Genomic DNA, 21178 nt, shown 5'->3' with positions numbered 1-21178 from the left:
CGGCCAGGACGCGGCCAGGCGTCAATTCCCATTAAAGCGTGTCGACAAGGGGGTGGGGACTTGACCCATCGTGAGGTACCTCATTGGAGGTAGCGCGTGGCAGGCTGAAAGGGTACTGGAGTTTGTGCAGTGGCTAACTTGGACAATGCTGTGGCACAGGAACAAGGAGGCTATCACTGTGAGCGCACAGACCATACCTTAAATCTCACCTCCAAGCATCCAACATTGGTCCCTTGATGACCTTCTTGGCCCTGCATTCTTCAACAACACCATGATTGAACTTTAGCTTAGCCCATGCTAATGAGTCCATGTCATACATGAATGAATTCAACGAACAACTAAGCATTTCTATTTCTGGCAAACCAATATCTATCCTGGCTTCCTGCGACCGCACCGGCGGCGTCTCTCTGAAGTCTAGAATTACAGTATGGCAATGTTGGAAGACCAACATGAATAGAAATCCATGACTGGGCTCTCTCATGGTGTTCATTACCTCCAAAGTGACCACTGGGATTTAGATTTTGTACTCAGTTGGATATGAATCACAGACAAAGTCGTCCCAAATAGCAAGGAGCTCCCTCGGGCTCAAGTTAGTGGAATAGCAACATTAATGTATGGCATAGTGGAAATCAGGGAGTGTCACTGCCTAGCAGTTCTCATTCACGTTTTTGCTCAAGCTAGTTGAATCCCGCCGGTCCGCAATCAGATCTCCCAAATGAAAGCACCCCCCATATGCCCTTCTGGGTAACTTCGTGCGCCCATCACACCATGCTGTGGATGAGAATGGCGACCCGCCGCAGATAATAGATCCTCCAGATGCCTCCCCCAAAAGTAGTTTTTTCATGACGTGTCTCTTTTGCGGATGATCCATCTCGATGATAGATCCAGCCACCTAGAATCAATGTATCGCATTCCCTTGGTCCCAGAGACCTGATGCTCTCCACCCCGGGCTAAACGATATGTTCGTCTAATCGGCCCCTGATACACCAGCTTGAGGCTTGGTGAATTTTACCCACACATCGAGTGTGCCCGACTCTCTCACACTCTTGTTCTTCACCTTCGCCTGAGTCTGTTTCTTGTCACGAGCCAGGAGGTGCTCAAGTGGACAGACAGTACTATTCCACTTCGTAGTACCTTCCACTGTCGACCCTTGGCAACGGTAGCAATTTCCACCGTGCTCAATGAACAACTGATGAAGTCCATACTTGAGGTGGTCGGGTACTCGAAAGTCGCAGTGCATGTATGTGTCGTTCGGGCTTGCTTTCATGGGGGCCCATCCCAGCCATCTTGTCATCCGATGTACATGGGTGTCGACCGCAAAGCTGGGCATCTGCAAATTGAATAGTAGAAGACAAGACGCAGTCTTGACTGCGACCTGGGGGTATTTGACGAGTTCCAGCATTGCATCATGTGGCTTCATGATTCGGATGTGATCCAGTGTTAGTATGCCCGCATTAATCTTGCTCAGCTGGTGGTCCCTTTGTTCTGGGCTCAATCTCGCTGTCCCAGGCGAATTGCTGGGATCTTTCGTTTCTTTCTCCTTGAGGTACATCTTTGCCCTTTTCTTGTTATCTTTGCGAATCATGCTGAGGCACGTCTTGATGGCATTGTACTTTGTGGGACCAAGCCCACCTGGTCGAAAAGCCTCCAGCACTGCATCTTTCGGGGCCTTTCGCAGAGCATTCCAATTGATACTCTCTGGGCCAGGTCCTTTCTTGTCAAGCATACCAATCAGTTTGATAATATTTTCTATCACCTTGTCGGCGCTTTCTCGGGTGACCGACTGGCTGATGATTGTTCTCATCATGGCATCAACCAAGCATGGCACTTCTCCACACCCAGCGACATTGGCAGAAGCTGGCGGTATTGCGGCTGGTTGGATAAAGTTAAGTGCTTTGTGCTTCGCAGGCTCCTCACTCTTCTCTCTCTTTTGGTATTCCTGAACAAGGATGTCGTAGACAACCTGGCACTCCCCTGCACTAGGTCCAGGCCAGTCGCGGTACGGTGTCTCTCCTGGCATCAGTCCATAATCCTTCTCCTTGACGACCTTCTGTTCGTCCTCTGAATCTAGGTCGTCAGTTGAATCTGGATCGCTTCCTGCTTTGTCGATCGCCTCTTCGTTTGCCTCACTGAGATCCACGGTCGCTGTTGTCGGCTTCTTTAATCGTCGGTATCTCTTGGAAGCTTTCTCTAAATCTTCTGCAGTCATGTTCTTTCTCGTCGACGCGAAATCATCAGAGCAGCTGTTTGGGAACGAGTTCTCATCTCTGACGATGACCGCCAGGTTGGAAATGTAACTTCCTAAACCATGGGGGAGATCTACCCTGATCTCCTGGGTAGATGATGCGTCCTTGGATGCGGCTTTCACTCGCTTAATCGCTTGTGGATGGTAATCATCCTCTTCGTTGTCTTCAGCGTGTCTCTTCACCCCAGGAGCAGCCGATCGTAACATTCTTGTGCCCCCTGAAGGTCTTTTGTTGGTAGCGTTCTTGATAGAAGCCAGCCAAAACTTTCTGTCTTCTTTTGGTGAACGCACGTTTTCTTGGTCCGCTGGCTCTGGAGGACTCCTTTGGGGGGTATGTGTGGTAGAAGTTTGGTAGAATGCCTCTTTATCTGCTGGTCGACGGACCGTCCCGTTGTGTACTGGCAATTGAATCGCTCCTGCGTCCGTTGGAAGTTGGATCGCTCCAGCATTGATTGGTGATAAGATCGCTCCTGCATCAGCTGGTGGTGGGATTGCTTTTGCACCCACGGCCAATTGGACTGTTCCATCTTCTACTGGTGAAGGAAGTGTTCTCTCATCTACAAGTGAATGTGTGCCTCCTTCGTCTGTTAGAGATACGACACTTTACAAGGTGGCACGCTTACCAGGAGACTGTTTGGACGTTTCTGCTTCTTCTAAAGGTAAAAGAATCTTCTGGGCAGCTCGCCTGGTCGCACTTCGAGTTTGCATGATTGTGCGAGAAAAATAGGACAATAGGTCAAGATTCCACGAAGACTCAGTAGGTATTGATTAATCCAGTGAGATAGCGCGAGTACAATGTGCTCTACTTCGTGGCACAAGTGTAGGGGAATGTTATGGCGATCAGGGGCCCAATAGCAAAAGAGGAATCGGTAGGTTTCTGGCTTGTTTCGAGACTTGATGCATTTATTTTGTAGAGACTTTCCCTGAGTTGATGTCTAGAAAGTTTATGGGTCGTTGGTCGTTGGTCGTTGTCAATCACGCTTTGAGGGGCGATGTTGGGATGAGGTTGGTTGAAAGCGTGAATCGCCGTTGTGTATTACGGATGAATTAAGCGAGGTCTTCCATCCCAACTACGTACCTTATCTAAAAAGATCCATATGTGATTGATCGAAAGGTGCCTGGCCTCGATTTTGGAAGGAAGGAATTCAAGCAGAGGTGGGAAGGCGTCAAGAGGTGTGGGTGCCTGCCTTATTTCCCCTGGTCCCTGGCGTTACATTTGGTATCTACTGCTGTTCACGGTATCGCTACTGTCTGAGGAACCTCACTCATGCAAGTTTGTGTAAGAAAGAAAAGGTTCCTGTGTTGCTTTAGTAATGTTTGAGTGCCAAAGAAAGAGATGGAAGAGAGGGAAGAAAGAGCTTATGAAACCAGCTTAAGCATTCACTATGGTCGTTGGTGAAGGGAGGCAAGGCCCACAAGGAAAAGTCCAAGCACTTACACAATGAGTTTGGAGATATTTTGAGGACTTTGTGTCGTTCATCGATGTCAAAGTCACGGAGGGAAGTTATGACACGCTTAAGCAAGCAGACGATAGTCAGGCGTCAAGGCGGTATGATGTTGTTCTATGTGATTTATCTCACCATCTCGGGAGCTCAAATCTGCACTTAGGCCTTTGAGGTGGCGTTCAAATGGATGAGAATATGACTGAAAGACTTCACATGAAAGACTTCAAAGTTGCTGTTATGATCTACCTCTGGGTCTAGAGGTCAAGAACAGCCATGGGAGGTGAGACGAGGGCGAGAGCAAGTCGGGTTATCCATTTCAAAAGAAGCAGGGGATTACCTGACCAGCGACCTATCCGGTTGTTTTCAAGTACTCTACCAAATATTCAGATGGTCTGAATCTTCTTCACATGCTAGATCCATATCAGAAACTTCTCCACCCTCAAATACTCCTCGTTCTTCCCTATCCCCTCCATTGGGCAGGCAGTAGCCGTAGCTCCTGCCTCGAGGGCAACTTCAACCCCTTGGGTACGCCCAATCGGCTTCATCTTCTCAATCTGAGAAATTGACCCCTCACAGACTTTTCTCACCTCCAACTATCCCACTTGGACCTTTCGTTTTGACAACATCTCGAGCGGCGCAACCAAGATCTGAGCGACCAAGTGCCTGAATTGGCGCCAAGCAGCAGGCAAGGTTCAACGAACAAGTCCATTATAGGGTGGAAGAGGATAGTCTCACCAAGGTACGTCAGGCTGAGACCAACAAACCAACAGACTCGAATACCGACAACTTTAGCCTTGTACGTCGTTTCACCCTCTTTATCTTGCACCCCTAGCTGATCAGACAGCCAGTCCTTGACCATCAAAGCAATGGCTACCGCTGTATTCTCGGGCAGTAGCCCCTTCGCTGCCATCGTCGTGGATGATGATCACACATCTGAGGATAAAACCACGACAGAATGGCAGCGAAGGGTCAATGCCTATCGCCCTCAAGGGCGAGAGAACTCTGTCGTCACCATCAACAGTGATTTCGACGTCCTGGAACAGAAAGAAGAGGACATCGCCGACAGAGAACTCGAAAATCTTATCGATCTTACTGTTGAAGATGACCCGGTTGTCCGACACCGTCGACGACGTCGCCAACCGCTCCCCGCCAAGAATCCTGAGCGTCATCACCAGAGCATAGGAACTGGCCAACGGCTGATCAAGCTCAAGAAGTTTTATGAGCTGGATCCTTCGCAATGCCCCAAATCGGCGCTGGAGCCGCATTTTCTTCTGGTGAAAAAGATCACGGAGGATTTGATCACCAACAAAATCACAATTACCGGACTGCCGTTTGTCAGAGTACGCTCACTCATGGCCAAGTTGCCGCGAAAGTTGAATGAGGTGGCCGTCGTCTACGAACTAGACGAAAACGACGACAGGACGATCAACGAGCAGGCAAGCATTGAAGTCCCCTTGTTGGCAATCATCGGACCTTCCAGAAGCTTTCACACTACGAATGCGCTCTACCCGCACCATCGCTATGACCCGAAAGCCTTCGCCAACCTAGAAGCAGTCGAGAAGGAAGGTCCACTGGTGTGTCGGTGGAAGTACTTCGTTCACTACCGAGACTCACGCGAGAAGAAAATAAGCAAAGCTCATCATTGGACGTTGGAACGTGTTCGAGAGCACGAAGTCGAACGAGAAGACTTTAGGGTATCTGAGGAAGATTTGCGATCTGACTGGCGAGGCCTGACAATCCGCGGAGGCGCACATCTTCCAGAGACGCAGCCTCAGGTGCTTGGAAAACCCACCGAGAAGCAGAAATACACAGTCTTCGATTCTTTCTGCGGCGCCGGCGGCTTCTCGAGAGGCGCCGAGCGGGCAGGAATGAAGGTCCAACATGCCGTCGACTCCTGGGACCGGGCGTGCAACACCTACCGCCAAAACTTCCCGGATACCAATCTCTTCGAGATGACTGTCGACGAGTTTATTCTTCACCAAAAAGATGTCCCAATGAGAATTGACGTTCTCCATCTATCGCCACCATGTCAGACATGGTCACCGGCTCACACCGTCGCGGGACAAAACGACGAGGCCAATATCGCCTCGCTCTTTGCCTGCAGAAGTCTCGTCGAGAAAGTGCGCCCTCGACTCTTTACGCTGGAACAGACCTTTGGAATACTGCAGCCGGCATACTCACCTTTCTTCAACACTCTTCTGATGGGGTTCACCGAGTTCGGGTATTCTGTAACTTGGAAGCTGGTCCATCTCCAGACCTGGGGGCTCCCTCAAGTCCGAAAGAGACTGATTATGATTGGCGCCTGTCCCGGAGAGAAGTTGCCCCCCTTTCCCAGAGCAACTCACTCCGAGACGGGAGCCGGCGGTCTGGAAAAGTACGTGACTATCAAGAAAGCACTCGAGAGGATCACGAATGACTGCTCCTGGCACAACCCGGAGGAGGAGATGAGAGACACTTTGCCCACGGGCTCAGTCGTGTCCAGCCCGGATGAGATCTTGAAGAGAGCCATCACATGCTCGGGAGGCGGAAATATGCACTATTCGAATACCAGAGCCTACACGGTGCGTGAGTTCGCCAGCCTTCAGGGGTTCCCCTTCTGGCATCAATTCCCCAAGGCTCCCAAGTCAGCCTTGAAGAAGCAAATCGGGAATGCATTCCCGGCGTGCGTTGTACGACCGCTCTATGAGCACCTCAAGAATTGGCTTCTAGCCGAGGACGGTCTCGCCCCTGCCTGCGACGTGAGAGCCAGCGTTGGCGGAAGAGAAGTGGTGTTCCTGACCGAGGCGCCTGCGCCTACGCCTACGCCGCGCCGCGTCCCTGTTTCCGTCGCGATGCCGTCGCTCTTGAGAACCCAGGGAGACTCTGCGAGCAACGCTATGGTGCTTGATGAAGATGAAGATGATCAGATTGAGATCAAGTTCTACGGGGACTCCGACATTGAGATGTCTGACGTGCCCGAGGCGTCTAGGAGCCCGGATACCCCTGACACGCCGCTGTCTTATTACCGGTACCGGTCTCGGTCGAGGACGATGTCGCTTGGACCGTCTCCAGAGCCGGTGCAGTCTGGGCTGAAGGACTCGCCTATTGTGATTGACTGAAGGGGTACGAGAAGGAATTTATTGTGTGTGTGTGTGTGTGTGTGTGTGTGTGTGTGTGTGTGTGTGGAAATTTGCGAACTTTGTCACGTTGCCATTTCTGAACGACGACTTTGCACGACAGAATAGGAACAGGAACGAAATAAAGGAGTGGTGTTGAACACTGGGCTTTCTCAGAGACTACGAGGAATGGGCCGAATGGCACGGATCTTCAACGTCACGCAGGAAGCAGATGATGATTGTTGCACTGAATGAAATGGAACGAGAGGAAGGGAATTACTTTTTTTCTGTAGTCTAGTTTTGAGATTAATCTGCATTTTCTCACTAAACAATCCTCCCTAACCATTCTTCTTCACCACAAGAGCGAGGCATAGTCACCACCACTCTCACGACCTCAACACACTCTGATCAACCCAGCTAACAAACCCAAACTCCCCCTCGGGCGTCTGGAACACGTCCTTGGGTTCTCTGTACGGCGCCGCGCCCGCGTCGTCCAGCACAATCGTCACATTGCTCGCCTTCATCTGCTCGGGCGTCCAGCCCGGTCCGCGGTCGTCGTAGACGGCCATGAAGGTGTAGTTGTTGACGCGCGGCTCGCTGGCCTGCCACTCAATGTAGCCCTGGGGCTTGATCGAAGCATCAAAGAAGGACTGCATGAAGATGGAGCGGTGCTGGGCGTTCCAGGGGCGGCCGAGGGCGCAGGCGCCGCGAATGGTGGGCGCGACGGAGGCGTTGGCGGCGAGGACTTGGGAGTCGGAGATGTAGACTCCGTACTTGTTTTCAAAGGTTGTGTTCGTTCCTGTCATTTTCGTGTTAGTTTTAATGGGATGATGGTGGCTTGGGAGAGACAGAGAAAGGAAAACATACCCTTCCAAGCAGTGATACCGCCGCCGCAGTTCCTCAGCGAGAGCGTCGACTTCTCAATGTACGCCGTGCCGAACCCGTACAGGAAATCCGTCTGGCCGGCAATAACATTGTCGTAGAAGTAGGCGTTGCCCAGCTTCCCGACGTACAGCGTATCCTGCCACCCGTACAGCCCGCACGAGTAGAACCCGGCGTTGGCCCTGCTCACGCCCACGGCGTGCGCGGGGCCGTTGGAGTACGGGTACTCGTCGTTGCGGAAGTCAATGTTGTAGGCGCGGAAGTCGGCGCAGCCGAAGGGCGTGTCGGCGGGCACGGGGAAGCCCGTGGGTCCGGAGCCGGTGAGCGTGGCGTTGAGGGTGGGGCCGACGGAGAGGACGCTGGTGTAGGCGTTGTCCGGGAAGCGGACGTTGTGATTTGTAGCGTTGAAGAGGACTTGGACCTCGTTCTGGGCGTTGCCGGCCGTGGCGTTGCCCGAGGCGGAGTAGGAGATTCCCGTGCTGGGGGAGTCGGTCATGCCCAGCAGGGTGAGGGGGCCGGGGCGGGTTACGTTGAGTTGTTCTACGTAGATGCCTGGTGCGATGAGGATTGTGTGGGCTGTTGTGTCGTGGGGGAGGGAGGCGATGGCGTCTTGGATGGTTGTGAAGTTTGCGTGTTTGGAGGTCTTTGAGACGAAGATGGTGTCTGGGGGGCAGCCCTCGAAGGGGTTATTGCAGGTCTTCTTTTGGCATGCTGCGTAGGTCTTTGCCGGGCCTGAGGGGATCGCGGCGATGGCCAGGGAGGCGAGGGCTCCGGAGAGGAGGATGGATGCCTTCATCTTGGAGCCTGTTTCCTGGTTCTCTCACTTACAAAGTTACTCGTAAAGAGAGAGGAAGAGGAAGAGCTAGAGGAAGGGGGAAGAGCGAAGACTCGGCCGAGCTTAAAGATATATACAAAAAAAAGAGCGTGGTGGTTGAGGTGGTATTCTTCTGAACAAGCTGAACAAAGAGACCCGATGATCTGGATGGGGTTTGCTATATATCCTTCCCGTCCGTCCCATTGCTACCTACCCTTGACTACCTTGGCCAGTGCTACTCTGCCAGCCTAAGCTTTCCCTTGCCCATATTACCCGATGCTTGTCACAATCTCCTCGACGGCTCGCGAGTTGGGGGCGGGAGCAGGTTTTCCGGGTATCCCCCCTGTCCCGGGTTCAAGTCTCGCCATAATAGAATCGAAGGGCTGTCAACAACTTGCACATTTACAAAGAGCAAGGCAAACACGCATACAAAGCTCAAGCGCGCGTATTGTGGGCGGAGTCAGATGTGGCACTTGCAGTGGCAGCGCCAAAGTATACCATATTGGCCCCTCATGAAAAAAGCGAAAATCTCGCAAAACTCGCAGTTCGCGGCCTCCATCGACTATGAACAGTACGAAGTACATCAGCTCAGCTTACGACTCTCCCTCTCCCTTTCCCTCTCCCTTTCCCTCTCTCTTTCTGTTTCTCTCTCTTTCCCCGGGCTGGACGCGCGGGGTAAAAGACGGAGTTATTACCCCGGAAATCCCATCGCCGGCAGACGTGTCCAAGGAATATTTGTGTCCCATGGGGAAGAAGAAGCGTGGCAATGGGACGAACATGATGAGCACATGGGAGTGCCGTAGGCGAGCAGGTCAAAAGTTGGGGAAAATGAGGAGGTCGAATCCCCAACTTTTGGGGCTCTGCAGGGCTTCTGCAGACGTGCAGGTGGAAGAACTGCAGCTGGCGAATTCCACGAACCACAGCTTGCAGGGCCTCGCAGGGCACTTACACTAGCCATAAGCCACGAAATTTAGTGTCATTAAGTGTCAACGGCGGTTGTCGATGACGCGGGGAAATGGCAACTTGACAACCGGCGAGAGTCCAAGGTATCTACTGCGTAGAGATATGGAGGGGGCCGGAAATCAAGCAAAAACCAAGCCAAACCAAGCCTTCGGAAACGCGGCATGGGCGTAAGCCAACCGGCTTGGCCTGCGAGCTCCCCCACACTGGGTACGTGGGGTAACCCTGGCAAGTCCACCTCAGTACGCAGTACATAACGCTGAAAGTCCACTGCAGCGACTGCACGCCTTCAGGGGCACCAATCAGTGAAAGTTCGCAAGAGGTGCCCCTCTGTTGGCCCTTAATTAGCGCTAGCCCGCACTGTAATTGATAGCTTGGAATTGCCCAATAAGCACTCGGGAAACCTTGTCATTGGTCCACTATTTTTCTTTTCCGTCGCCTTTTTCTGCCCGTCTCCAATTCCCGTTCCTATCCTTCTCACTCTCATACTGACTCTCACTCTCACTTTCACTTTCACTCTCCTTGAGTCTTATACGTGTAGGTTCTCTCAGCCTCCTTCTCCTTCAAAAGAAACATCATTTCCCCTGACGGGTTCGCCCGGGACTCCATGTCCAAAGTCTCCCAAAGCACCATCATGATATTCATCTCCTGCCAGATTTCCTCCTGCTAAGCTTTTCTCGGAAACGGCGGAGATCACCGCAGGCTGCCACTCACCAGCATGTTCCCGGTTCCGCCATATAAAACACAAAAGCTTGATTTTGTTGGCTGTTTTCTCTCTTCCTTCGTACCCAGACGTTCAGATGAATAACCGTCCGCATTGTCCCCCTCATGGTTTAGCTCCATGTATCCGTTCGCTTTCCGTCCATTGAAGGTCTGCGAGTACCTAATGACGGCGAAGCTTTGCCGTCTCGTCCGTCCATCTCATCCCCATGTGCCCCTGCCGTTCTTCCCTGAAGACTCAAACCCCTTCATATGGACGGAAAAATTGCAACCCATGGTCCCATGCCATGTGCTCTTTCTCCAATCTTGCCCTTGCTACTAGCTAGACCCTTTCTCTACTGCCCCTGCTTCACCTACAGTAGTCATCCCTAATCGAGCTATCGCCGTGTCATTCATGGTGGATATCCTTCCAACGCCGAGAAGCTTGCCCCCCCTGCTCCGCATCGGCGCATATCCCCTTCCCGAACTTCAAAGGGCTCCAACACTCACTCTCACCGCGGAAGATCTGATATAAATCCTTTCCCCAGCCCTTTCGCAGCGTAGCAGTCTCAAAACGGCTTTGTACAGCTTCTCCAATTGCTTGGCAAACTACCCCCAATCGTCCTTGGCATCAGAACAATCCTGACCGCCGTTACATTCCTTTGACTTGTTCATTCTTTTTTTTGCCCATCCAATTACTGTTCACCATGGTCGCTCCAACCCTGCTCGGCGGTCTCCTCGCCGCCGCCCTGGTGCCCTTCACCCACGCCGCCGCCGGTGGCCGCCCAGACATCAAGGCCGCCCCCTTCCACCCGGGCCGCGCCTTCCCCGCCTCCGCCCCGAGGACAAAGACCTGCGCCGTCAAGGCCGGCACCAACGGCAGCGACGACTCGGCCGCCATCCTCCAGGCCTTCCACAGCTGCAACAACGGCGGCACCGTCGTCCTCGACAAGACGTACACCATCTGCAACCCGCTCGACCTCACGTTCCTCAACGCCGTCGATGTCGCCCTCACCGGCACCGTCAACTTTTGCGACGACATTGACCACTGGCTGCCCCGCACCTTCAAGTACACCTTCCAGATCTCTTCCTCCATGTGGAAGTTTGGCGGCAAGGATGTCAACATTTACGGCAACGGCGTCGGCACGCTCAACGGTAACGGCCAGAAGTGGTGGGACCGGTTCGCGTCGAATGCTACGCTTGAGAGACCTATTCTCTTCGTCACTGATGGTCTTCACGGCGGCTCTATTACCGGCTTGAAGATGGTCAACTCCCCTCAGGTAAGATTCACTCACCCACTCACTCATTCACTCTCACCCACCTCTCATGAACTCTCATCCACCTCATTTGGAATCTCAAGAACGACCACTAAAAAAAGCCTCCAAACAGTGGTTCAACCTCATCGCAAACAGCACCGACGTCCTCATCTCCGACATCAACATCAAGGTCGGCTCCACCTCCTCCAACCCGGCCAAGAACACCGACGGCTGGGACACCTACCGCTCCGACGGCATCGTCATCCAAAACTCCGTCATCAACAACGGCGACGACTGCGTCTCCTTCAAGCCCAACTCGACAAACATTGTCGTCCAGAACCTCGTCTGCAACGGCTCCCACGGCATCTCTGTCGGCTCTCTCGGCCAGTACATTGGCACCTTTGACGTTGTCGAGAACCTCTACGTCTACAACACGAGCATGTCCAACGCCTCGGACGGCGCCCGCATCAAGGTCTGGCCCGGCATGGATACCCCTTTCCAGCCCAACCTCTCTGGCGGCGGCGGCTCGGGATACGTCAAGAACGTCACCTATGATACCTTCCACAACGACAACAATGACAATGCTATTACTATCGATCAGTGCTATGGTCAGAAGAACCAGACTATCTGCAACCAGTACCCTGTAAGTTTCTCCCGGCAGGTTTTGATGTAACGAGAAATAAGAAATCGAAGTACTGACACCATCCCTCTTAGTCCAACATGACCATCAGCGACATCTACTTCAAGAACTTTGACGGCACCGCCTCCTCCAAGAACGACCCCCGCGTCGGATCCCTCGTCTGCAGCAGCCCCTCCGTAAGTTTCTCTCTTCCAATCCTCTTCCCAAAAGTCCATGGCACTAATAACCAGCCAGAAATGCGTCAACATCAACGCCTCCAAGATCAACGTCAAGGCTCCCAGCGGCAAGAACCCTCAATGGCTCTGCGTCAACCTCGACACTGGTCTTCTCGACATCAACTGCGTCACCAAGGTGACCAAGAGCTAGAAACAAGTTCTTGGTCTCGTTCAATCTTATTCTGTATATTTGAATTTGTTACTTCTTGTATTTAAAAGGGTAACTTTCCCCGGGTGATTTCATGTAAACACCCATAGGTACAAAATTTCCTAGAAGGGAAAATGGTGGATCTTACACATATATGATACCTTCATCTCTCCCATGCCTATAGACTTTGTGAAGGGTCAGAAATCGACTGATCGCTCAAGGGAGGTTCGACCTTATTAAAGACACAATCCTTCCCATAAATTGCCATTTCGTCGGTCGAGTCTAAAAAGCCCCACCGAAGGGCCGAAGAATGATCGGTCAACCCTTCAAGCTTGACTCGACACACTGTCTGAAGGTTTATCAAACCTCCACACAGCCATATCCCTCATCTCGGCAAACCGCCACACCTTGATGCACTCCTTTTCGACGGCAACGAGCCTCCCGCCGCACTTTTCACAGACTCTCATGCTGCCCACATTCTCTAGATCAACCTGCGCAACGAGGTGCGTGATCTCGATATGATCTCCGTCGTCATCGTCGCCCTCTGCGTCTCTAGTAGCTGCCGTAGCCCCATTACCTTTGATCTGCAACCCTTGATCCAGATCTCCAGCAGATGAGGCATGGGCACCATCATCTCCTTGTTTGCTCTGACCTCCTGTTGTTGACGACCGCACCTCGGGGACAACAACCATCTCCCTCCTCGGAGCCAACCTCATACGACTCCAGTACATGTCCAAAAAAGCCGTGATCGCGCGCGTGGCATACCCTTTGCCCCAGCAATCGGACCGCAGCTTGTATCCGATCGACAGTCCCCAAGCTGATACCGTCGTCGTCCTGATACTTCCGATCATTTTGGTCTCTCTGGTGATGTCGGTGGCAGGAACCCCGTTGTTGCCGCCTTCCGCCGGTAGTGGAGGAAGGGACGCGTAGTCCGAGACCATTACGGCACAGCTTAGGTGCCAGGGTTCAGTCTCTGGGTTGTTGACTACTATGCGCTCTTTGGAGGCTTCGAGGGTAGTTGTGTGGAGCCGGGTGCTTTGTAGGCATGAAAACTGATTAGCGATTTCTCTCTCTCTCTCTCTCTCTCTCTCTCTCTGTGTGTGTGTGTATTGTTTGTGTGATACCCAAGGGATGGCAAGTAGAATTCAGGAACAGTGACATTTACCTCCAGAGATTCGCTTTCTCATCGGAACATAGTTCGTGGAAGCCTTGAAGGTGTTTGTGGGGGTCCAATGGCTCTAGCCATAAGTCCGGTCTGGGTGAGTGTAAGGACATCGTGAGGGTCTCAACTAGTCTGAAATAAGAGTGTGAATCATCAATGGGAACAGGTATCGGACAATCAAGACGTGGCAGTTGGACAGGACAAGATCATTGGTTTCAACGGTGCCGTTTGAAAGGGTTGTGAGTTATTATTAGGTCGGCCTGAGAGATCGCCCGTTCCAGTGAGTCACGCCATCCTGGCTAACTCTATGGATGGTGTCAGACTGAGCTTGTCCGGGGACTTCAGCAGTAGCGCCTAGCCCCTGGCTCTGAATTTGCAGAGTTATGTTGACTGAGGAGGATGTTGTAGTTCAGAGATGTGCTTTCTCATTATGGATGCTATTGTCGCTACAATTGGTGCTTATTTGTACGGGTGCTGGGAAAGGGGAAGTAAGATATTACAGAACAGGTTCAATTGTAGCAAGTGCTTCAAGTGCCACGAAATCATTGTGAAAGAAATTGAGCTTCTTCATAGGCTTGCGGACTTGGAAATCAGAGATATGAGTTTACAGAAACTTGTTCTGCTCAGAATGTCTTCTCAGCTTGAGCCAGTGAGATGAAAGAAAGCTTGAATACCTCAAGGCATCCTGATGAGTAAGGTAACTGAAGCGGCAGGAGTGAACGTCGCTGCTGCAGACCCCACATCGTGCGCCCCTCATTTTCGTCTACCCACCCCAGGGGCATCTGCAGAGCTTCCCCGATAAGATAAGACATTTTTCGAACCTCCAAACTTTCCAAGCTCGAAGAGAGTTACCTTGACGCGACGACGCAACAACCCAATCCCCACCCATTGCACTCGCGCCATGTCCAGCAATGTCGGCAGCAGGTTCTAACTCGAGACCCCTAAAGTCCGCCTTCGCCAACAAACGGAAACAGGGATCCTCAGGCGACAATGGCGCAGCAGGCGGTGGAGGAGGATGGGCGCAAAAGCGCGTCAAGATCCGCCAGGACCGCGAAATCGCAGCGCAGTCCTCGGACGCGGCCCTACGCGACGGCGAGCTCGATCTCCAGTCCTTCCTGAACGCGCGCGAGTTCGAGATCCGGGCGCTCGAGGAGAGCATGCGACACACCAAAGCCGAGGCCACGAGCCGGGCATTCCAACAGGTGCCCCGCGGGCTGAGGAGGCGGACGGCGAGCCACAACGCAAAGAGGGTACCCAAGAGGCTGCGCAGGCGGGCTTTGAAGGAGATGGCGGAGGATAATACCCCCGTGGTGCTCTCGAAGCGCAGGAAGCCCAAGACGACGAGGGCGCGGATCCGGGCGGAGACGGCAAAGAGGTTGGGGATGCTTGCGGAGAAGAAGAGGAGGAGGGCGATGAAGGCGGAGAAGGCCAAGGCAAAAGACAAGGACGGCGAGGGGCACACGGGCAAGACGGGCGTTGACGGACCGAGTAAAGGCGCAGTCACAGTCACGACACGGCCGCCGCGGCCCAAGATCCGCCGGAACCAGCTCAACGACCCGCCGCAGCGCAAGTCCAAGTTTAGGAAGCGGCAGATCAACAAGACGTGGCTGCCAACGCACCTGTGGCACGCCAAGCGGGCGCGCATGACGGAGCCCGCGAACCCGCTCTGGCGGTTCGCGATACCCCTGACCCCCAACGAGAAGACGTATCGGGCGACGCACCGGTCCCACGGCGACAAGGGCGCCGCCGCTTGGGACACGAGCTACGTTAGCACGATTGGGCTCTACGGGTCGGCCAAGGGCGTGGAGCAGGTCCTGCGCCGGCTCGGCGTCGTGCAGGAAAGTTGTTGGAATGAGAGGGGGAGGAAGTGGAGGGAGGGCACGCGGCACTGGAGCGGGTTCTTGAGCAGGGAGGTGAAGGGAGGAAGCAGCGGGGGGAGGCGGGAGGTTTGCCCGGCAACGATTCTCTGGAACCCCCTTGAGCCGGTTGCTGAGGATCGGGATGAGGCGCAGACGGTCAAGGTTCAGCGACAGGTCTTTGTGAGGGTGCACCCCTCTGCGTTCCTCGAGGTCTTCAATGAGCTTCTTCGGCTCGTGAAGATGCAGAATCCCAGGATGTATATCGAGGATCTGCGCTTCGAGATTGGCAGCATCGAACTCACCGGCCCCGCATCGACCGAGGCCCTCCTGGGCATCCTGCACCCATACCATACGCAAGAAGGATTCAGAGAACAGCACGCAGACATTTTCGAGGGCCTGAACAGCCTCATGAGTCCCGCGTCGCTTCCCCTCAACGCCACGTTAAGTTTCTCCATCATGGACCCGCGCCTACGATACCCCCCGAGGAAAGTCGCGCAGCCCGACCCCGACGACGAAGAAGAGCAAAACAAGTCTCTCGAGCTACTTGCCAACTGGCCAGCGGACACCAACCTGAAGCCCCACGGCCTCTTCCACCGAGACGCGCGGGCTTCAGCCACAAGACTCCCCTCGCAAAAGTCAATTGACAGGCGCAAAGGGGCAAGGCGTCCCGGTACAGACCTGGGCGTCTCGGACGCAGATCCGCCGATACCCGTCATACTGGTAGCATCACGCGCGGCCGGAAACAGTAGCAACGGCAATAGCAGCTCTCAGGGGAACTGGACGGTCCTCGCGCCATGGCGGTGCATCCAGCCTCTGTGGCACAGCCTCGTCCACTTCCCCCTTAGCTCGGGCGGCAATCCGCGCTTCTCTGGGCTGGATCAGATCCGGCAGGTCGCGTTCGAGCGGGCTACCCCCTGTTTCCCGTTTGATTTCCTCGGTACCGACGCCGGCGCCGCGTGGGAGGTGGAACAACGGCGCCTGCGCAAGGCGAGCTGGGAGCGGCGGCCTAAGAGTAAGCGGGTCGCGTGGGCGTCGTTGGATCTGGGTGCCGGGCGGAAGGGGGAGGTTGGCTGTGGATGGGCGTGTGACGTAGAGTTTTTGTTCCGAGAGGAGACGACGACAACGACGACGGATAAGGGTCGAGAAGAGGAGGTGAAGAGGAGGGCTGCTGCTTCGGTGGATGCAGATGAGATGGACGTTGATGAGCCTTCTCCAGCAAAGAAGGAAGAGGAGGGAGCCGCCGCCGCTGGTGATGCCGCGTCCGAGGGGGAGTTCCTCAAGACGCTCCAACATATCCGCAAGGACGCCTTCAAGGCACACACATCTTCGCCATCATCAGCAACACCAGCCCCATTACCGCCGCGATCCGTCATCAACGTAAAGATCTCAATCCTCAACCGCGGCGTCGCCACCGCCTGCGCGAGAATCTACCGCCTTCCCTCGCGCCCCGCGCCCACCGATCCGACCTCCTCCGCCGAAATCCCCGCCACAGTACCGCCACCCCCGGCGCCGACGACATCCGTCCAAGGCGGCGACAGCAGCAGCAGCAGCAGTCTGCCCCCCAACCTCCGAGCCCAATGGCTCGCCACCCTCCCCGTCTCCAGCGCGAGCGTGAAATACCCATCCAAGAAGAACGGAAAAGCAACACACCAACAACACCAGCAAACCAAGCATCTGCCCCTCGAAACCCAAAAACAAATCATCGCCCAGAAACTCCTCGCCTCACCACCTGCCGAGGTGTCATCGCTGCTACCCGCGAAACCGAACCAGACGGATATGAACGGGCACCACCCTCTCGTCCCCGACGAAAGCGATCTGCTGGGCTTCGTGACGACGGGGTCGTATTGTCTCGCTGAGGGGCGGGGGACGGCGATTGGGTGTTTAGCTGCCGAGAAGGCTGCTGAGGCGGTGAGGGATGGTGGTGGTGGTGGTGGTAGGGAGGGGACGTTGTGTATTGTGCGGAATGCCGGGGAGAGCGTTGGGTGGATTGCGCGGTGGGAGGTTGTTTGAAAGCTGAGAGGGTGTTTTGTTTCTGCACACACACATACACATACACGACAAACTACTGTGAATGGGACGTGGGGTTTCGTTGTAGATGTGTGAGGTCAGGTAACTTTTGTCCGGCAAGGCCAGGAAAGGAGACATTGGTCCCTATGAGAATGCGTTGATATCATGAAAGCCGATCACTAGATTAAAAGATAGGCAGACCGTCCTCGGGACGGAGGTGAAAAAAAGCAAGTCGCCCGATAGACGGGAAACGATACGTTTCGTCAGAGCCAAATAATTACATATCCACGACCCCCCTTCTGCCTTAAGTCTTGGTCTACCTCAGGACACGCCATCTGTTACTTGAAAGTGATCAATCTGGTTGGGGATCCCAAGTGAGACTGAAGCATGTTTAAAGCACTCACCAGATCCCCGCCCAAAGTGGGTGATGAAATAAGATGTTGGTCAACACTAGACTACGATGTTTACTTGCCTACTGATTATTCCTAACTTTCTAATTCCTTTCGTCTTTTGATTTCAAGTTTCGACTACCTCGATTATTTCTACTATCCCTATTCTATATTCATTAGGGAATACTCTTGAGAAGAATAACAAGGAAGAATAATAAAAAAACAGAGCTAGGTACTGGGATACCCATAGAGCGGCAAGCGATTATTTCACCCACTTGCCCCCGTACCAACACCCCTTTCGACGCAAATGAGAAATCAGACATCTTTGCACATCGTTATCGTCACAGCACAAACACGCACACACACACACACACAGAGAGAGAAAGACCTAACGTGACGTGGGTAGAACACTCGACTGTTTTGGCGAGGTTAATTCTGTTCTTGTGTAGGTACTGTAACTGTCTAGCCCCTGGGCTGAGATGAAAAACAAGAACAACAAGACGCGTTTGACTGTGAGATATCCTGCCTGGGTTGGGCTCGCCCGTAAAGACGGGGCAAAAGAAGTCCGTCTTGATATGTGAAGAAAAAAAAGGAAAGCCAACAAAATGACAGTAACTCCTTTTTTGGTTCCTGCTGTTAAAAACGCCGTCATTATATCACCTGCCGCTCTCGATGAGGGTGATTTTCTTTTGAAACACGCGCGATAAGACCTCTCTTCTTCCAATGACTTGCCCAGGGAAATTGACTCTCCCCTCGCACCTTACCAAGGCGAGGAGTTTGGCAGTTGGAAGCCTCTCAACAAAAAAGAACAAGGAAAGCACCACCAGGACGGCGGGGCCTCTAATCTTCCTCACTGACCTCACTCTCCTCAGCGTCGCCGCTATTCGCAGCCTCGAGCTCCTTCTCCAGCTCCGCCTCCAAATCATCTTCCAACGCGTCCTCAAAGTCGGGCTCCGAGTCAACCTCCATCTGCTCCACCTCACCCTCGGCATCCTCATCTTGGTCGTGATGGTGTTGCTGTTGCCGCTGCTGTCCGTTCATCGGGCTCGGCAGGTTAAAGTTTGCGAAATCGCGCTCTTCCAGGTCCGACTCGCCGTCGGCGTCGTCGGCCTCGGAGTCGCGCAAAAAGTCGGAGAAGCTGCGGACCTGGATATTGGGCGCAAAGGCGGGCGAAAAGTCGGCTCTCTTGTTCTTCTGCTCGTCGGGGTACTCTATCGTCAGGCCAAAGTCATCGTCATCGTCGTCGTCCTCCTCGTCCGAGCCCGCGGGCGCCTTGGCCTTCTTCTTGGGCGGCGATGCGGCCTTGGGCGCCGGTGGCGGCGCGTCGTTTGTCGGCAGGGCGAGGGTGATGTTCTTTGGTGGCGGCGGCGGACGGGCTTTCTTGTTGCTGCTGGCCGAGGGCCGCTTGGGACCGGCGGCTTTGGAGGCTGGCTTCGCGGGGGACTTGTCCTTCTCCTTGGCTTCGGCGGCGGCGGGTTTGCGAACCTCGGGGGTGGCGGTTATGGATGTGTCGAGCTGCTCGAACTGCTGGCGCAAGGTCTCGGGGTTGTCGTTGGTCGGGGTGCGGGTAACGTTCATGTGGAAGGTGGAATCGATCTTGTCGAGGATGAAGGCTTTCCTATTGGGATCGAAGTAAAGGACATATTGGTTATCGTCCATAGTACGAGTGCCGGCGTAGCCGTACATGCCATTGTTGCCGTCGGGAAAGGAGAGGTCGAAACTGGACTTGCTGCCAGGGGTCTCGGGTTTTAGTCTGGCTGTCGCTGGCTCGGAGGCTAGTTCTGGCTTGTGATTGTCTGCAGTGAGGTCGCGAAGGCGAAGATGTTAGTCCAGGCATCGGCATCGTGGTTCAATGATGGAGTTTGGTGCGAGAGTTACGTACATCGTACAGAGGTAAAGACCTCCTTCTGGGTACGCCCGAGGAGAGTGTCGCTCAGGATAACGGGATATTTTCCCGTCTTTGTCGGGTCGATGAGGCCATTCAGGTTCTTGGGAAGGGCCTTTTCCCTGTGATTTGGACGAAGAGCCGACATTGTGGCGCCTGTCGCAAAGAGGGCAGTGATGAGAGTGAGGTGAGGGAAGAGAAGTGGAGGGAGGGTAGACGGTACTGCGACTGCGTAGACGATGATCGTTGAAGGGAAGTGGGGAGAGGGGACCTCGTAGCCTATAGGGAGGAGACGGGATGATTAGAGGCGGGAACTGGGGCCGGTCCCTCTGCAGATTGCAGTGAGGTGTGCAGTCGAAGCGCTGCTTCCTTCCGTTGCCGCAACGGTTCCGCTAATTACGAGTCGCCTACAACTTTAGGGTCGTTCCGCGGAGGGTGCGCTGATGTTCCAGCTCTTCAGGCGGAAAGGCCGAGACCGCAGGTGGGTTGCACTGCTAAAAATGCACGTTGACCAGGGTGGGGGATGCAGGGCAGAAGCCTGGTGACGAATGATTGATGACAAGGGAAGTATGGAATGGCGACAAGAAGGTGATGGACACGCTGATGGGATTTGAGGTGGAAATCTGGTTCGTCGAAAGAGAAATATTCCCTACCGACCGATGTTTGTGAAAGACTTGTGAAGCAGACCAGCAACCCGGGAGGCTCTACCTACCTATTCGCTTCGCCTACTTGCCTTACCTACGATAAGGTGGTCTGAGGCTAAGTGAGAGGTCGGATGTGAATTACACTTCAGGATCTGGTCGTTTGATTCGGCTTCATTGCCTCCGTTCAATTTCCAGATGCTTTCACGTCGCCGTCGGTGAATGGAGTCTGTGAGGTGGGATATACCTGGGGCTGACGCTTGGACGCCTGAATCAGTGGCGGCGACAGGTAACACTGGGTGAGGTCTTACTACAGGAGGATTGTTGTTCAAACATAACTTACATTGAGATCAGGCTGCCGTCAACAGTTTGGACTGCCATTCGGCACTCAACAGGATAGGACCCTTCATGTGCGGCTGTGCTACTGATTTGTAGGTATCCAAGAATAGTCCGTGACGAAAGCCAATTTCAGTCGGGCGAGCCAAATTGAATTTGGCTTACTCAACTGCCCGGCGAACGACAGTGCTCAGACGTCAATCAAGGCCTTTGTTCAAGAGCATGCTGTGATAGGTACGATCTAAGTGAGGCCATCGTAAACTCACAAGTCGGAAGAAGATGACCGGATTTTTATTTTCATTCTTCCAACGGTATCTGCTTGATTTTGGACACGACTACCTCAAGCCAGTACTAATCAATACTTCTTGATGCCATTTTCCAATTATTGAAAGGAGACAATCTTGTGTTTTTCGTCGAGGCTAGGACGAAGCATAATTGCTCTTAGTGCGCATTTAATCTCAAATGCACTTCCTCAGCATTGCAATCTTTCCGGCTACACA

The 21178-nt window shown here is 53.7% G+C and overlaps 7 protein-coding genes across 7 annotated transcripts; 3 read left to right on the top strand and 4 right to left on the bottom strand.

Moving 5' to 3' along the window:
- Window positions 1-967: 967 nt before the first annotated feature.
- On the bottom strand, window positions 968-2953 carry CPAR01_10341 (HhH-GPD family base excision DNA repair protein; the record flags this gene model as incomplete). Its single annotated transcript, XM_060494602.1, has 2 exons — window positions 968-2802; window positions 2869-2953. 2 exons carry the CDS (start codon window positions 2951-2953, stop codon window positions 968-970), a joined length of 1920 nt encoding a protein of 639 aa, XP_060346784.1.
- Window positions 2954-4556: 1603 nt separating this feature from the next.
- Window positions 4557-6788, top strand: CPAR01_10340 (C-5 cytosine-specific DNA methylase; the record flags this gene model as incomplete). Its single annotated transcript, XM_060494601.1, has 1 exon — window positions 4557-6788. One exon carries the CDS (start codon window positions 4557-4559, stop codon window positions 6786-6788), a length of 2232 nt encoding a protein of 743 aa, XP_060346783.1.
- Window positions 6789-7171: 383 nt separating this feature from the next.
- On the bottom strand, window positions 7172-8463 carry CPAR01_10339 (pectinesterase; the record flags this gene model as incomplete). Its single annotated transcript, XM_060494600.1, has 2 exons — window positions 7172-7584; window positions 7653-8463. The coding sequence occupies 2 exons, from the start codon at window positions 8461-8463 to the stop codon at window positions 7172-7174; spliced, it is 1224 nt and encodes a 407-aa protein (XP_060346782.1).
- Window positions 8464-10847: 2384 nt separating this feature from the next.
- CPAR01_10338 (polygalacturonase) lies at window positions 10848-12402 on the top strand (the record flags this gene model as incomplete). The annotated part of the gene is made up of 4 exons (XM_060494599.1): window positions 10848-11420; window positions 11530-12039; window positions 12111-12212; window positions 12271-12402. The coding sequence occupies 4 exons, from the start codon at window positions 10848-10850 to the stop codon at window positions 12400-12402; spliced, it is 1317 nt and encodes a 438-aa protein (XP_060346781.1).
- Window positions 12403-12725: 323 nt separating this feature from the next.
- Window positions 12726-13674, bottom strand: CPAR01_10337 (uncharacterized protein; the record flags this gene model as incomplete). The annotated part of the gene is made up of 2 exons (XM_060494598.1): window positions 12726-13434; window positions 13565-13674. The coding sequence occupies 2 exons, from the start codon at window positions 13672-13674 to the stop codon at window positions 12726-12728; spliced, it is 819 nt and encodes a 272-aa protein (XP_060346780.1).
- Window positions 13675-14472: 798 nt separating this feature from the next.
- Window positions 14473-17430, top strand: CPAR01_10336 (POPLD domain-containing protein; the record flags this gene model as incomplete). The annotated part of the gene is made up of 1 exon (XM_060494597.1): window positions 14473-17430. The coding sequence occupies one exon, from the start codon at window positions 14473-14475 to the stop codon at window positions 17428-17430; it is 2958 nt and encodes a 985-aa protein (XP_060346779.1).
- A 1226-nt stretch (window positions 17431-18656) lies between these two features.
- CPAR01_10335 (ELL-associated factor) lies at window positions 18657-19849 on the bottom strand (the record flags this gene model as incomplete). The annotated part of the gene is made up of 2 exons (XM_060494596.1): window positions 18657-19612; window positions 19699-19849. 2 exons carry the CDS (start codon window positions 19847-19849, stop codon window positions 18657-18659), a joined length of 1107 nt encoding a protein of 368 aa, XP_060346778.1.
- Between the last annotated feature and the right edge of the window lie 1329 nt (window positions 19850-21178).

The sequence above is a fragment of the Colletotrichum paranaense genome (genome assembly GCF_030867605.1).
Source record: "Colletotrichum paranaense strain IMI 384185 chromosome Unknown Scaffold_8.1, whole genome shotgun sequence".
Lineage (NCBI taxonomy): Eukaryota > Fungi > Ascomycota > Sordariomycetes > Glomerellales > Glomerellaceae > Colletotrichum > Colletotrichum paranaense.
Note: the sequence above shows the minus strand (reverse complement) of the source record. Positions and strands in the feature narration are given on the sequence as shown.